A 17,093-nucleotide genomic window follows, 5' to 3' on the forward strand; every position below is an offset into this window, starting at 1 on the left:
GAAAATGAATGTCTGTTGTTTGTACCACCCCATCTTATGGCCACCCAAGTAGACCAGTCTAGTGGGTGTTCAGTGAAACCATGGGAGATGACCCAATGACTGGCACTTGGGATTGGGAACATAAAGACCAAGGCCCTGCCCTCATCATTACCGGCTATAGGACTTGCCTGTCGCCGCTGCAGCTGCTGCAGACCATGCTGCCTCTCTTCCTCTGAGTTGTAGAAGGGCATGGTAGTGCGCAGAGGAATTAGCAGCTGGCATATCTTTGCATGGATGCTGCCCCAATCAGCCTTCTGATGCACAGGACCACTGACAACAAAATACACTGTGTTATATTGATCTTTGTCTTCTCCCAGCTCCAAATTCCAGAAAAGTCAGCCCAACCCAAACCTGGCAGGAGACTAAAGGCTTTTCCGAGATGGAAGTCTATTTTCTCTCACGTCTGTACTTGGATAAAAACTGCACTGTGGCCAGGAAGTGGTGGTGCACACCTTTAATTCCATCATTCGGGAGGCAGCGGCAGGTGAATCTCTGGGAGTTTGAGGCCAACTTGGTCTACAGAGCGAGTTCTAGGATAGACAGAGCTACATAGAAAAACTGTCTGAAGAAAAAAAAAAGACAACAAATGCTGGAAATAAGTAGGGGATGGACCTTTATATACTGCTGGTGGGGATGCAGACTAGTGCATGGCTCCATGGTCACAGCACTTGCTCTTACAGAGGACCTGGGCTTGATTCTCAGCACCCACACAGTACAACCATTCATAAGTACAGTTTTGGGGATTCCATGCCCTCTCCTGAGCTCCAAGGACACCAGGCACACATGTAGTGCACAAACATACACAGAGGCAAAACATTCTTACAATAAAATGAAATAACTAAGTATTTTAAAAGTTTAATCTAAACAGTACCTCAATGTGGCCCAGCTATACCACCTCTGACGTACACCTGAAGGACTGTAAGTCCACATACCCTCAAGGACTTTTGTACATTTATGTTTATTGCTGCATGATTTACAATAGCCAGGACACGAATCCAGCCTAGATGCTCGTTAACAGGCAAATGGATAAAGAAAATGTAGTATGTGTACATAGCAGAATTTTCTTTAGCTGTAAAGAAAAATGAAGCCGAGCGGTGGTGGCACACGCCTTTAATCCCAGCACTTGGGAGGCAGAGGCAGGCGGATTTCTGAGTTCGAGGCCAGCCTGGTCTACAGAGTGAGTTCCAGGACAGCCAGGGCTACACAGAGAAACCCTGTCTCGAAAAACAGAAAACAAAAAAACAAAAAAACAAAAAAAAAAAGAAAAATGAAATTATGACTTTCAAGGAAAATGGGTGGTACTGGATACCATTATGTTAAATGAAATGAGCCAAACTTAGGAAGACATGCATTTTCTCATACCTGTGATACATACTTAAACACACACACACATCATAAAAGTGAGACAGGGAGTATGAAAGGAGGAGAGGATAGCTAAAGGGCAGGAGGAATGACAGAGAGTGATGGAAATATATATATATATATATATATATCATGAAGCTATTTGGGGTAGGGAAGAGAGAGTGGAAGGAGGCAGTGGGTAATATGAAAAAGGACAAAGTAAAGTGTGTCTGTGTGTGTGTATGTATGTGTGTGTGTGTGTGTGTGTGTAATGTCACAAGAAAACCCTTTTCTTTGTATGCCAAACAAAAAAATTAATTAAAACTAAACAAATAAAAACTGTTGGGTTTGGGGACTTCATAAACATACATTTTTCTGTAGTCAGTCTCACGAAGAATACCACTAGCAATGACTTCAGACTTGCTGAGGGTGGGGCAAGCATTCACAGGCGACACTGGCACGCTCTCCTGTCGCTGTGATGTGAGAGACGCTTTGGAGTGTAACTATTTGACTCTGAAAATAAATCAAAATCTGTTTGATCATGTTACAGTTCAGAAGGTAGCAAAAAGTGAGAAGGTGTTTTTAAGCCCCAAAACCAGTGTCTTTAGTGTTCTAGAAAGGATAGTGGTTTGTAGACTTTTTAAAATACATATTTTTGTTGGTTGTTTGACAAGGTGTCACTCTGTAGCCCAGACAGGAACCCACAATGTAGTTCAGGTTGGTCTTCAACTCATGGCAACCCTCCTGCCTCGACCTCCATGGTATGAGGGCCGAATGTCTGCATTCTGCCCTGCTAACACTTGTTCATGTCTGTGTTTGCAGCTGTCCTGATGGATTTGACACTTTCTCATGGTGGTTTGGATTTGTGTTTCCCCAATGACTAACGAGCAACTTTTCCTGTGCTAATTAATCACTTTTCTATCTTCCTTGGGAGGAAAGTTTATTTAAATCTGGTGTTCCTGTTAAAAAAGGACTGGATCTTTTTACTGTTTTTAGGAGTTTGAAATATATTCTGGATATAAGACATTTGTCAGATGTATGATTTTCTCCCATCCTATGGGTTTCTCCTCCTCTTCCTTTTCCTCTTCCTCCTCCTCTTCTTTTCAATATTTATTTATTTTTTATTTTTTGAGACAGGGTCTCATTATATAAGCCTTAGCTGGCCTGGAAATCACTGCGTAAAGCAGGCTGAACTTGAACACACAGAGAGCTGCCTGCTTTCCTCCTAAGTGTTGGGGTTAACGGCATCAATTTTAGTGAATGGACGCTCTACATTATAGAACCCAAGTCGGAGTGAGGACTTTCTAATAAATTGTTCCAATACTAAAACTGCTTCCCTTTATAATATCAAAAAAGGACCCCAAGCTGAGTGAAGAGAAGACTGGGACAGAATTTCCTGGGGGACCTCCCACCCCCACCCTGCCCAGTCAGAGGGCATGGAAGCCAGGTCTAGTCTTGAAGTGGTTAGTGGGCAGCACACATGCTGCTTTTTTCCTTAAAAAGGAAGTCAATCTTAACTCACTGAGACTTTTCAAGGGGGCAGTGGCCCATACGGTTTCCTGGGATACAGAGCCCTCCCAGACTCTCTGCTCTCCTGCTACTACCAGCAGTAGTGGGTCAGGGCAGTGTGTGTGTGTGTGTGTGTGTCTGTGTGTGTCTGTGTGTGTGTGTGTATGTGTGTGTATGTGTGTTGTGCTTCCTCTTGGTCCTTGGTATAAAAAGTTTCTAGCTCACGGGACAGTCTCTTTGGCACCAGTATCTGCTGGTGTTTTAATCTCTCAGTGATCACCCACTTCATGGTGAAAAACAAGTTACCTCCATCAGTTAGGGACACAGTGACCTGGAAGGAATGGTCAGTCCTGAAGAGTACCAGCCCAATCATGGGCTCAGTTTTCAGTGCCTGGAGGAAAATGGGGTAGAATTGTGTCTAACAGTGGCTTCTTCTGCAGTGCTGTACTCCTCAGACCACTTCCTTTTCACAGCTCCCAGATGAGGGTCATGAGAGCATGGCCGGTGCAGTTTCTTCCATTCTTCATCGTGTTGAGCGGATCCCTGGTGACTGGGTTGCCAAACACTCGGCTTGTTTTTCTTGCTGGAACGAAGGCAGTTTCTGTGGCTTGGTCATATATTTCTCCATTATGTGAGCTTGGGAACAGGCTTGGGATGATTGTGTTAACTGCAGGAGCCCTGAAGTCAGGACCACAGCGACTATCTCACCATCACCAGCCAGCCCTGGAGGCCACCAAAGAGTTCCTAATACTGCCCTCACGTGGTCAGGCCTGACTACTCCCTCACAGTTAGCTCCCAATAGGGCACTCAACAGTCAGACTACCTCATGTTCTAACACTCTTTTTTTTTTCTCTTTTTAAAAAAGATTTGCCGGGCTGGGCAGTGGTGGCGCACGCCTTTAATCCCAGCACTTGGGAGGCAGGGGCAGGTGGATTTCTGAGTTCGAGGCTAGCCTGCTCTACAGAGTGAGTTCCAGGACAGCCAGGGCTACACAGAGAAACCCTGTCTCCAAAAACCAAAAAAAAAAAAAAAAAGATTTGCTGGATGTGGTGTTGGACCTTTAATCCCAGAGGAAGAAGGATCTCTGAGTTTGAAGACAGTCTGGTCTACATACAGAGTTCCAGGACAGCCAGGGCTTGTCTTGGAAAACAAACAAGAAATTAAATTTTGTTGATGTCTAACTCACCTAGTTTCACTTTAGTTCCTTTAATGTCAAATCTGAAACTACATGAATTGACGTGATTAAGTTTCCTTCTAACCTTCCGCAGCTTCATCGCTAACATCCATGTCTTTTGCATACGATTATTTTTTTTGAATGAGGTGGAAGGTAAGAAACAAAGTCCATCTTACTCCACGTGGGTATCTATTGACTCAGCACCATTTGTTAAAGGACCATCTGTTCTCAATGAACGTTTATGAGCTTATTATAGACTCTCATTCCTGTACTGTCCTTACACAGTGCACTGTAGGAGCTGGAGAACTGCCTCATCGGTTAGGAGCACTGGGTTCAATTCCCAGCACCCACATGGCAGCTCACAACTGTCTGCAACTCCAGTTCCAGAGGATTCATGACACAGACATACATGTGGTGCACATATCTATACATGGAAGAAAAATACCTATATGCACAAAAGAAAATAAATCCTTAAAAAATTAGTATAGCACAGTAGTAAGTTTTGAAATTTCCATATGAATTTTAGTCAGCCTGTCTAAGCTGGAATTTCAGATGGACTGTATTGTATCTACAGAATAATTTGGGGACTGTGGCTATCTTAATAATAAGTATTTCTTTTTTTCTTTTTTATTTTTTTTAATAATAAGTATTTCAATGTCTAATTTCTTTCAACAGTGTATTGTTAGGCAGTCTGTGCTGCAATTCTTAACTTACAGTACATGGCTCCTCCATGTGAACTTCCCACCATCCCTAGAAGGTTATAAAGGTCAGGCCCTGCTTCTCTGTCTGAGTTACTGGTCAGAGATATCTCTGGACTGTTTAGGGACTTGGCCCAAAGAAGAAGGCTGTCTTAAGGCAACATCATATTTAAATGTCTATATATCATATTATTTCTGTCTAATGCTTTCCCTTCCCCCTCAGGACTCTCTCAGTAGTGTAAGTCTTATTTAAGGGAATTTCATTGGTTTTCTTTTTGAACTGTCCACTGCTTCATCATCATTTATGGTATTTCAGTATATAAGTCATACACTTCCTTGACTAAGTTTTTCTCTAATATTTTATCCTGTTTTGAATAAGGTAATATTCTTAATTTCACTTTTAGATTGTTCATTGATAGTTTACAGGATTGTAACTACTTCTGCATATCCTATAGTCTCACTGTTTTGTTGCTTAGTTTTAATATAATTTTCTAAGTTCTTTATGATTTCTCTATTACAAGCCTGTTAGGATCCTCCAGAGAAAACCACTATTTTAGGAATTTGTTCATGTGACACTAAACATACAGAGATGCACAATGCGTGCCAGAGAGATGGCCCAACAGTTAAGAACAGTGATTGCTCTTCCAGAGGACACGAGTTTGATTCCCAGAATCCATGCTGGGTGGCTCCCAGCCCCCTGTAACTCCATGTGCAGAAGAATCTGATTCCTCTGTGTTCTGTGGACAACTGTTCTCATGTGCACATAGCTCTATATGTCCCTCACACACAATTGAAAACATAAATCTTTAAGACTTATAATGTGCTGGGCAGTGGTGGTGCACGCCTTTAATCCCAGCACTTGGGAGGCAGAGGCAGGCAGATTTCTGAGTTCAAGGCCAGCCTGGTCTACAGAGTGAGTTCCAGGAAACCCTGTCTCGAAAAACCAAAAAAAAAAAAAAAAAAAAAAAGACTTACAATGCTTCCTGAGTTGGAAAAGTAGAAAAGCCAGAGCAGCAATTCAACTGAGTCTGAAGGCTGAGACTAGAGGTCAGGGAGGAAGGAGAGGATTGACTTGCTTCAGAAGTTCAGAGCCCAAAGGCCTCAGAACTAGCAAGCTTATAGCCAAGAGCAGGAGAAGACAGATATCTCAGCACACAAGAGAGCAAATTACCCTTGTGCCATGTTGCTAGGTTCAGACCATCAGTGGAATGCAGGATATCCACTCTTCTTGGTGAGCATGACCTTGACTCAGTCTAACAGGCCAAATGTTCCTCTCTCACAAACACCCAAAACCAAGGTGTTGCAACTATCCAACATCTTTCCTCAGTCAGGCTGACATACACAATCGGCCATCATGATGAGGTCATGGCATCTGTAAATGAGGCTGTGTTCCTCTTTCACTTCATTGTCTCACCTAGCTGCATTCTGACTAGAACCCCGCCCACAGGATGGACGAGTGGTGAAAGCAGTGTTGTGGGCTCACGGTCACATCAATGAAGAAGCGTGTCTGCCACAAGTAAGTATGATGTTAATTCTCCCTTACTCTAGATTTTCAAAAATCTTTTTATTGATTCTTTGTGAGTTTCCCATCATGCACCCCAGTCCCATTCATCTCCCTGTCCCCTCATAGCCATCTTTGCCCTTGCAACCTCCCCGCAAAATACAGCACACAAACAACAAAAACAAAGTATAGAAAAGATCTCCTTGTGGAAGCTGTAGTGTGTCACAGTGTGTCCCACACTATATCCCTCTGTCCACATATCTTCACTTGCAAATGTTCATTGCAATGAGTGACACCATCAATACTGGATCCTCATCGGGATCCTCCAGGTTATCCTGTTGTTGCCCTGTGTCATGGAGATACTGCAGCTTTGGAGAAGCAGGACTGGCCCTTTCATGAGTCCCCACCATCTGGGCCTGTGTGATAGCTGAGCCCCTTATATGAACAATCAGGGCAAGCTCTCCAGCACTGCTCCAGCTATGCCACCCAAAGCTGCCATAGAAAGGTGGCAGAGTCAGCTCTGCTGCTCTCATGCCCTTGGGGTGGGTTCAACTGCACCCACACCTCCAGAGCCAGCTACTTGGGCAGCCTAGTCAAGGTGCAGGGCCTACTCTCCTAAGCGCTATAGCTTGTAAGGGGCTGGGCCAGCTCTCCTGCTCTCACCCTAGGGGCTAGCTCAACTGTGCCTTCACCAGCTCTGGTTTTTTTGTTTTGTTTTGTTTTTTTCAAGACAGGGTTTCTCTGTGTAGCCCTGGCTGTCCTGGAACTCACTCTGTAGACCAGGCTGGTCTCGAACTCAGAAATTCACCTGCCTCTGCTTCCCAAGTGCTGGGATTAAAGGCGTGTCCACCACCACCCGGCTGGATTTTTTTTTTTTAATCACCTTCTTTTAGTAAGTAACAGGAATTCCTCTCCCCTACCCCCAGTTTAGTATGTTTATTATGATCCTGGATTTTACTCAATGGTTTTTCTGCATCTAGTGAGACATCATGTGTATGTGTGCATGTGTGTGTATGTTTTATTCTGTTAGTATGGTGTTTTATATTGACAGATATATATATATATATATATATATATATATATATATATGTAATATATATTCAACCTATCCTGTATTCCTAAAATAAATCTCAATTGCCCATGATGTCTAATCCTTCACATTTGCTGCCAGGTTTGGCTTGCTAAAATTCTGAGAACTTTTGCATCTGTATTCATTAGGGATATTAATCTGTAATTTTGTGATATTTTATTTGGCTTTATTACTGGGACAATTTGGGTCTTAAAGAATAAGTTATGAATTAGTTATTCCTCTTTTTAGCAAATTAAAGAATTTGTTTTAATTTTCCTTTAAATGTTTGAAAGAATACACCAACCTGTGTTATCTGGTTTTGGTTTTCCATCACTTGTTTTAGGTCTAGTCAGACATTGTTTCCTATGTGAGTTTGGTTGCTTTTTAGGGATGCATCTGTTTTTTATCTGGGTTATCTAATTTATTGATCCGCAGGTATTCAGAGTGTTCTCTTACAATACGCCTTATTTCTGAAAGGCCGGCAATGGACCAACTTCACTTCTGATTTTAGTCATTTGCATCTTCTCTTTCTGACCACTCTGGCTGGAGGGTCATCAGCTTTGTTATTTTTCAAGGAACTGGTGTTTGTTTGTCCTTTCTGCAGCGTCTCCACTCCATCCGCCTCTGCTCCTTCTCCTAGCCTGTCTACATCTAATGCAGAGCCAAACATCAACACGTTAATCAATACAATTTTTTGTTGTTGTTGTTTTTTCGAGACAGAGTTTCAGCCGGGCAGTGGTGGCGCACATCTTTAATCCCAGCACTTGGGAGGCAGAGGCAGGCGGATTTCTGAGTTTGAGAGTTCGAGGCTAGTCTGGTCTACAGAGTGAGTTCCAGGACAGCCAGGGCTACAGAGAAACCCTGTCTACAGAAAAACCTAAAAAAAAAAAAAAAAAAAGGAGAGACAGAATTTCTCTGTGTACTCCTGGGTGTCCTGGAACTCACTCTGTAGACCAGGCTGGCCTCAAACTCAGAAATCTGCCTGCCTCTGCCTCCCAAGTGCTGGGATTAAAGGGGTGTGCCACCACTGCCCGGCATGAATATAATTTTTGTTTGTTCTTTAGATGAAATACTAAGTTATTGATCTGAGGTCTTTTCTAATGTATACATTAACAGCTGTAAATTCATAGGAACTACAGATTCAATGATACCCTATAAGTGTGGTTTTAGTGATAGCTTATAAGTGTGGTTTTAGTATGTTTTTGTTTCCTTTTCATTAATCTCAATTTTTCAGTCTCCTTTGACCCACTGGATTTTAAAGAATGTGTTATTTTTGACCTGATTGTAAACTGACCAAATTTCCTTCTATTACTGGCTATTGATTTCATTCCACTATAATCTACCTTCTATGATTTTATTCCTTCCATATTTATGGCCTAACATATGGAGAAACTTTTTATATGCACTGGAGAGGATGCACATTCTGTTGTTAGGATGTTCTGCAGACTTAGTTAGGCCTAGTTAATTTACAGTGCAGCCCAAGTCTTACATTTCCTTCAGGATCTTCTGCCTAATTGTTCTATTCACTACTGAAAGTGGGATATTAAAGCTTCCAACTACTGCTACTATAGTGACTAGTTTCCCCTTTGACTCTGTCAAATTCAGCTCTGTGTATTCTGAGGCTCTGGTTAAGAATCTACAGTTATGGCTTTCGCATTTCTACTTTATGCATTTTCACATAAGCATGAGACATTCATGGACTCTATTATGTATTATACATGTTTCAAAACAGGTAGCTATAATCTAGGGGACAGGTTGCCAGTGTGTTTCTGTTTTTCTTCCAGAAAACAACTACTGTATGTTTCCGGAGCTCCAAGGTCTCAGGTGCAATAACTCAAGCCCCTGGATGCAGCACAGAAACAGTCATGGGAACTACATGGCTGCAGCCACCACTTTCTCTCACTCCTCCTCTTCCAGTAACAGAAACACAGCCAAGTGCCCGGAGCCAAACCCAAGTAATTACCTGCTGTTCTGGGAAATCTAGTCTCAGGTCCCAGGAACTTAAAGAACGTCTGGCATTTCCTAGGAGCTGGTTAAGACAATGGGATGGTCTAGGCCAATAAGCATATGACAGTGGGATGGTCTTGGGCAATAAGGATATGACAGTGGGAGGGTCTAGGGCAATAAGCATTCAATAGTGAGCTAACCCTAAGCAATGACCCTCACCCAAACTTCCTGGTTTGCTGCGTCTTTATAACCTGCACCCGAAATTCAAGCTTCAGAGCTTGATCAGAACTCCATCCAGACTTGCTCTCATTCCTTGTGTCTCATTCCCTTCATTGTTTCGCTCCCTTCCCTAAGGTCTCGTCGAATCCCCACGGGACGGGGCAGCCAAGTATTTCCTTTACAAATTATACTATTACCATAGAAGTGATAGAAAGCATCTTAAGGGTTTTGTTGTTTTGTTTTGTTTAATGGTGGGATGAGTTAGAGAATTACTGGAAACAGATCAACAAAAGCACTTCCCTGGGATTCGGAAACAGTCATAGTCCACAGCAGAGGGACAGACAGGCTGAGTCACTGCAAATGATGGAAAAGGTAACAAATCGACTTCCTGACCTTTGTTCCACTGACAGTAACCGACAGAGCTTGCCTTTCTAAATAAACAACTTTCTTCATACATTTCTGGGTGACATCAATATTGAGCTGTCTCACCCAAACATCACCGCAGGCTGGGGTATAAAGGAAGAGCTGGGATCACAATTAAGCTGTTTATGAAGCAGACATGTTTTATTCAAGCATCATCAGGGTTTATTAACCTCCATCTGGATGTCCTTATGCAAGGCATCCATTCTACCAATCACTGACGCTTCCCTTTCTTTTCCCTTCCTTCTTCTTCTCGATTCCTCCCTCCCTCTCTCTCGCCTTCCCTTTCTTTCTGAGACAATTCACACTGTAGCCGAGGCTTGCCTTGAACTATTAGCCCAGGCCATCCTTGAATTTACAGTGATCCTCCCACCTTTGCCTCCCATGTGCTGGAATTACAGGCATGAACCACCACACCCCGTTTCCTACTGCTTCTTATCATCAAATACCACTTGACATTTTCTCCCTGCTGGCCAGTGAAGGCCTTTTAAGTTTGTATCACAAACATCCAATTAAAGGGAAATTACTGTTGTCTATATGCTATGATCTGCTGTATTATGAACTGAGGGCTCTCTGATCTACTACTAATGTTTCTATGTATACTTTTATAAAATTATTCTTCTTAAAAATGTTTTATTCTGGGACAACAAGATTTCTTTCCACCAAGCCTTATGACCTGGGCTCAAACCCACATGCTGAAGGAGAGAACTGTAGGGGGAATCTTTTGTCTAATGTGTGAAAGCTTCAGTAAAAGGCTATTGGCCTATGAGCTGAGGCAGGAAATAGGGAGGTAAAAGTTCTGATACAGATAGAGGACTTTTGGGATAGTCAGAAGCAAGGAGATTCGCCCAAGAATGCTGATGGTGACAGAAGCATCAAACTGAAGGAGAGGTGACTTGTCATGTGGCACTCCGAATGGAATGAATGGGATTACTGAGATAGGAGCTATTTGGGGAACAAAGCCAAAGTAATTGGCCCAGCCATTTATTCATATGTAATTCAGTCTCAGGGTCACTATTTCTGAGAGGAAAAAGGTGCTAAAGCCTACAGTTAGAGAGAACTCACTCCTGAAAGTTGTCTTTTGACCTGTGCTCACACATACATGCACATACACAAACACACACACGTCAACACAATTAAGTAAATAAATAAATAAATAAATAAATGTCCTGTTTTTAATGACCTATCACCCGGGAACATGTTCATAATTCATAGCTTATAACATAAATATTCAGAAGCAAATAGAAGGAATTTCACGAGAATGCCAGGCTGTTTTACTGAGCGATGGGATGATGGACTCTAGCCCGTGCCCACTTGCCAAACCTGAGGATGAATGTATCACATACGACATGGAGGAAGGCACCTGGAACATTCTGAGAGTGGGAGGATCGCTGACGGCATTACCAGTAGCGTCTGATCTGGAGAGGCAGGGTCTACTCTTCCCTGTACCACACTGCTGCTGCCTGCCATCTTCACGAACTCAAACCACATCCATTCAAAACACCCGTATGGCTTGCTAAGGGGTAAATTCCAAATCCTATGTCTCCTCTCACTGCTCGGCCCAAACCTGCATCTTCTTGGTTTAAACTCCTCCTCATAACCAATCAGACTTTTAAACTGGCTTTGACTCAACTCATAGGAAGAAATGCATCTTCTAGATATACGTTACTTATACAGTATGAATGCAGGTTGTGAGTTATTCACAGCATCCCTGTGTGAAATGTGGAAATCACTGGCTGTCCGTCATGAGGCTTTCTCTCCCACTTAGCTTTCAGCCAAGGTCTTTCCCACTTTGTCGAAACCAGGTAGGAAAGACCTACCCTTCTTCTCTGTGTCTTCACATAGCCAGCCCATACTGGCCTCTCAATACTCAACTCAAATGTCATTTCAGAGAAACCTTTTTTAGACATTGCCCCAGTCACCATGTTACCATCCTCAGAAGTCTCAGGGTTTAGGAGCGACAGTATTTAGCATGTACAATGAATAATAAAGGCTTTTTTTTTTTTTAAAAAAAAAAAAAAAAAAAAGCAAGTCAATTGGCTATGAGTTAAGTTTGGAACATCCTAGTTTTTCAAGGCCCAAAACAGAGTCTGGGAGGTGGTAGGGGTATGTGATTTAGTTGGTAGTTTGTCTAGTAGGCACGATGCCTTGCCTTCTATCTCTAGCAGTACACAACCAGGCATGGCAACACACACTTGTAACCCCAGCTCTTGGGGGATGTGGGTACGATGTTCAAAAGTTCAATCCCTAGCTTACCTAGTGAGTTTGAGACCAACTACATGAAACCTTGTCTTATAAAAAAGGTTGGGAGTGGTGTTAATGTGAATACATATAAACCCCTCGAATCTTGAATGACTACCTCCCCTACATTCAAACTCCCTTAGCTGTGCACTGGCCAATTAGTCTTCTTTCTAGTCCTGAAGGACACAAGTCTTAACTATTTAAGAATCCTACCTGTGCCTTCTCTAGGGCAAGAAGAACACTGGCTCTTCAGCTCTTCAGACCAATCAACTACTCTCAGAGAAGCTGTCTGCCCAATTTCTCCTCCCATCTCCTTTGACTTGCCATTTCTCCCTGAGATTTTCATTTGTGTATTTCTCTGCCTTCCGAGCTCTGCTTGAGCTTTGAGGGGACACATCTACAGAAAGGGTACCGTTACCTTCAGCACTTGGACTGGTTTGCAATATGGTAACAGCAGGAGTCCTGCAAAAACCAGCAGAGCGGGAGAAGACGCAGACAAAGCCACGGAAGTCTTAGACAGGCGTCTTCAAGCCTGCTCAGGACTTGTGGGGTCGTTGGCAGAAAAGACCACAAACAACAGATACACAAGGCCAGACCCAGGGTTGGGAGACAGGGAGGGAGCAGAGGCACCAGGCACCATGTTCCAGGGCCTACCAGTAATAAGTGACTGTACAGGCCGTGCACATCCGCTCGGCCGGGGCTTCGCACACCTCACAGCAGAGCCGGCGCCCCTTGGGCACCGCCAGCGGGTAGATCACGTTCATGGTGCGCCCAGCTGGCGTCAGTCTCTAGGACGGTTGCCTGGCTAACAGACGCGAGTCTGAGGTGTCACGTGACAACCGCGGGCCAGCCCGGATGTCAGGATTTCAAGGGCAAGGGGGAGGGGCGGGACTAACAGCGGCAACCAGGGAGAGGAGAGCACAAACTCTAAATTTCCAAGGTTAAATGGCCAGAACTTGTTTGCAATGTAGCTGGAGCTTGGGGAGAGCTATACGGTGGCCGGCATAGGTCAAAAACAACCATTTCGTTTTCCAGACTAGGAAACCCACAGGACGTATCGTTTTCCTGGATTTTTGGGAAAGGTACTTCCTCTAGACGCTTTTCGACGGGCTCTGACAGAACAGCCAAGCATTTCAAGCCTTGGAGAGGTCATGACCTAGTAGCGGGCATAGGAAAGGAAATGCCCACAGTCACTATTTGCGGCTGCGCGCAGCTCAGGTATCCGGAAGGGGGCGTGGCGCCAGCGGACCGGCGTGCCGGGACGCCGTGGTTCTAGCGTAGGGTGACTACGGTGCAGATGGCGGAAATGGACCTGGAGGCTGAGTTGCCGCGTCCGGCTGGTGCTGCGCGCTGGGCCGAGGTTATGGCTCGCTTTGCGGCCAGACTGGGCGAGCAGGGCCGGCGGGTGGTGCTAATCACATCTGGAGGCACCAAGGTCCCCCTGGAAGCGCGAGCCGTGCGCTTTCTGGACAACTTCAGCAGCGGGCGACGCGGGGCAACGTCGGCGGAGGTCTTCCTGGCTGCGGGCTATGGGGTCCTGTTCTTGTACCGAGCGCGCTCGGCCTTCCCCTATGCCCACCGCTTTCCGCCCCAGGCCTGGCTGTCAGCCCTTCGGCCTTGTGGCCCAGTCCAGTCGGGCAAGCTGAGTCTAGAGGCCGAAGAGAATGCACTCCCGGGCTTTGCTGCAGCGTTGCAGAGCTACCAAGAGGCAGCTGCTGCCGGCACCTTCCTGGCTGTAGAATTTACCACTTTGGCGGATTACCTGCATCTGCTGCAGGCTGCGGCCCTGGCTCTCAGTCCATTAGGTGAATGTTCTAAGGAATCCAAAGGTTTCTTGGCTGTAGAGCCATTCTCCCTAGCCTCTTTTCCCTCATGCTTGCTGTCCACAACCTAGGAACCCAAGTTGAAAAGAAAGGATTCCATGCCTTTCCCCGATTTCTTAAACTCCGTTTTTCTTCTCAGGCTCTTCTGCGATGTTTTACCTGGCCGCGGCAGTGTCAGATTTCTATATTCCTGTCTCCGAAATGCCTGAACACAAGATCCACTCATCTGGTGGCCCACTGCAGGTGATGGGCTCTTCTCTTCCAGAGATCTGACCCCCTTATAACCAATCTTGGGTTACTTTCTTCTTGCTCTGGATGGCCTTTCAGCATTCTGTATGAGCTAGGCACTGGGAATACAGAGATGAATAAGACACTGCTCTCCCTCAAGGATCTCACAATCTAGCAAGGGCCTGGACACCAGCCCTAATCACAGATCAGAATGATAAATGCTGTAGTGGAGGTATGTACAAAGTGCAGTCAGATCCCGGGGTAGTGAGATGGGGGAGTAAAGGTGATGGAGGTGACTCATCAAAAGATGGGCAGAGGGCCTGACCAAATGGGGAAGGTTGTTCTAAGTGGAGTTTGCAATTGGGTAACATTCTGTGAACTAAAGTGCTTTGGTAAGGCTAAAGAGGCAGCCTGCCTCCTTGTATACACAAATTTTGTATTCCTTAAGACCCTTCGACTTTATCTTGTGGAGGTTGGAGACACCAAGGTGGAAGAAAAGACAATAGTTGTTTGGATGCAACGGCCCGTACCTTTAATTGCAGCCCTCCAGCAACAGATGGGCTCTGTCATTTCAAGGCTAGCCTGGTCTACCTAGTGAATTACAGGCCAGCCAGAGCTGCACAGTGAGATACTATGTCAAATAAATAAATGTAAAAGGTTTTGTTTGTACAGAATATCCTAGCATTTTGGAACTAGGAAGTAGAGGGGATAAATGAGGCTATTGTAGCTTCAGGAAGAAGAGTGGGAGTCTAGTGTCACTGCTGAGAACTGAAGGTGATTTGTGGGCTGATAGAAGTAGTATTTGATGAAACTATCTGAGGGGCACCTTTAGGATAGTTAAGTTATACATTTCAGAGTACCTACTGTGTGCCAAGTGTTATTGTGGAAGAGAAATACACTAGTAGTTGCCAGTATTACACTCAGTCTGCAGGAGAATCCCGGATGCACACAGGTGGTGAATGCCAAGAAGAGAGCTCGTGTGTGATTCCTGTCACACTTGTGTATGATTCCTGTCACACTTGCAGACAAAACTCACACTTATTTCAAATCCTGGGATCTCTAGTTTATCCCATTTTTATTTTTCTTGAGAATATCCAGAATGACTTAGTATTCCCCTTTGGTCGTATAAGGTTTAGGAAACAGGGAAGGAACTTTAATCAAGTGAAGACCAAGTCAACAAATGAAAAAAAAAAAAGTAAGTAGAAATCAGTAGCCTCTCCCTTGAGCATATGACATGTTTTAGACTGAGTGGTTTAAAACCCAGTATCACTGGACTCCTGCCAAAGTAAATTTTTCACGAACAAATTATAGTTATCTTCAGATTTGCTTTTTAAAAAATAAAAGAGATGAATACGATTAAAATGCAATGTATGAAGTTCTCAAAGACTTAAAAATATTTAAATGAGTTAAAGGAGGTGCCAGGCATGGTGGCAGCTCACACATCTCATCCTAGCGCTCTGGAGACTGGAGGGTAGATCTGAATTTGAAGCTAACCTGGCCGATATACCAAGCTCTAGGTCAGCCAGGGCTGCGTAGGGAGACACTGTCTTTGAAAATAGAGAAATAAAGGGGAATGTTTGTAGAACTGTAATGAAAATGGCAGAACAGCACTGGTTCACAAAACATACATTGCAGCAAAAGTAGATGTTGGGCACCAAATTTAGGCTTCAGTATGAACCTAAATGAACCTACAGAACCCAGTCTTTGGCATTTAGTATGCTGCAAGAAGTTTCCTAACTATAAGAAAGCCCACCTTAGGCCAAAGTCAGTCCTTGATTGCTTGGGTCTCTGTAGGGACTGACCAATGTTTATTTACTGAACTTTGTGTGCTTTTTCTGATACAGATAACATTGAAGATGGTGCCAAAGATGCTTTCCCCTCTGGTTAAAGATTGGGCTCCCAAAGCATTTATAGTTTCGTTTAAGCTGGAGACAGACCCGGACATCATAATCAGTCGGGCTCGGAATGCTTTGGAAGTTTACCAGCATCAAGTAGTGGTGGCGAATATCCTGGAGTCAATAAAATCCTTTGTGATTATTGTAACCAAAGACTCAGAGACAAAGTTACTGCTGTCTGAGGACGAGGTAGCAAAAGGCATGGTGATAGAAGAGAAGATAGTAGAGGACCTTCGGTCTCGACACACAGCTTTTATATGTGACAAAAACTGAAGGAAATGCTCCTCTAGGATCAAAAACCAGGGTTCTTACCACTGATAGGAGCTAAGATTAATCCTCTGTTAAGGATAAACACAATGAAAAATAATAAAAGTGGTGTGCAGGCAAATGCCTGTTGGGATTTCAGTTCTGTGAGTGAAACACTTGACACTCACCTTGACCTGGAAAGTGAACAAGAATTCACAAAGATGGCTGGGATTCCGTGTTCTGCAGAGCAGATTGGACTGGAGCTGCTGTATGCCCACCTGCTGTACAATGGAAGGGTTGTGGTGCATGAATGGCCATGCTCTGAATTTATTTATCAAGTGCCTACCATGTGCCAGGGTCTTTGTGAGCTTTGAGGGTCTGAAGGATGAATGAGCATATCTTATTCAGGAACCGGATGTACAAAAATTTATGTGCAATAAAGTTTGTGCCCACAAAGGGATACTTGGGAAAGATGGGTTTCTGGTTTTTTGTTGTTTCTTTTAAGATTTAATTATTTCATGTGTTTTGAGTGTTTCTGCTTGCAAGTATTATATACCATGGGTATGCAGTACTTTTGGAGGCTAGAAGAGGGAATCAGATCCTCTGGAACTGGAGTTTCAGAGGTTGTGAGCCTCCACATGGGTGCTGGGATCAAACCTGGGTCATTTAAAAAGAAATAGGTGTTTACTAAAACAGGAATAAGGCAGATACCTCCCTAAAGGTGGTCTGTAGATCACAGACCT

General features: G+C 44.0%; 2 protein-coding genes across 3 annotated transcripts in view; one reads left to right on the forward strand and one right to left on the reverse strand.

Annotated features, from left to right (window-relative positions):
* The window catches only part of Zmynd12 (zinc finger MYND-type containing 12), a 33,378-nt gene extending 20,456 nt beyond the window's left edge, over positions 1 to 12,922 (reverse strand). The window contains exons 1-2 of the mRNA XM_028785534.1: positions 12,813 to 12,922; positions 168 to 309 (exon numbers count right to left, since the gene is read on the reverse strand). Coding sequence (XP_028641367.1) covers positions 168 to 309; positions 12,813 to 12,922 — 252 coding nt within the window. The remainder of the gene's footprint in view (positions 1 to 167; positions 310 to 12,812) is intronic.
* Positions 12,923 to 13,388: 466 nt separating this feature from the next.
* Positions 13,389 to 16,821, forward strand: Ppcs (phosphopantothenoylcysteine synthetase). 2 transcript variants are annotated; one of them, XM_028786795.1, is made up of 3 exons: positions 13,389 to 13,963; positions 14,121 to 14,224; positions 16,054 to 16,821. In XM_028786795.1, exons 1-3 carry the CDS (start codon positions 13,456 to 13,458, stop codon positions 16,375 to 16,377), a joined length of 936 nt encoding a protein of 311 aa, XP_028642628.1. In that variant the 5' UTR covers positions 13,389 to 13,455; the 3' UTR covers positions 16,378 to 16,821. The 2 variants fall into 2 exon arrangements, with proteins under 2 accessions (XP_028642628.1, XP_028642634.1); XM_028786801.1 differs by lacking the exons at positions 13,389 to 13,963; positions 14,121 to 14,224 and adding an exon at positions 14,240 to 14,441.
* Positions 16,822 to 17,093: the final 272 nt, after the last annotated feature.

Source organism: Grammomys surdaster, unplaced genomic scaffold (genome assembly GCF_004785775.1).
Source record: "Grammomys surdaster isolate TR1022 unplaced genomic scaffold, NIH_TR_1.0 100, whole genome shotgun sequence".
Classification (NCBI taxonomy): Eukaryota; Metazoa; Chordata; class Mammalia; order Rodentia; family Muridae; genus Grammomys; species Grammomys surdaster.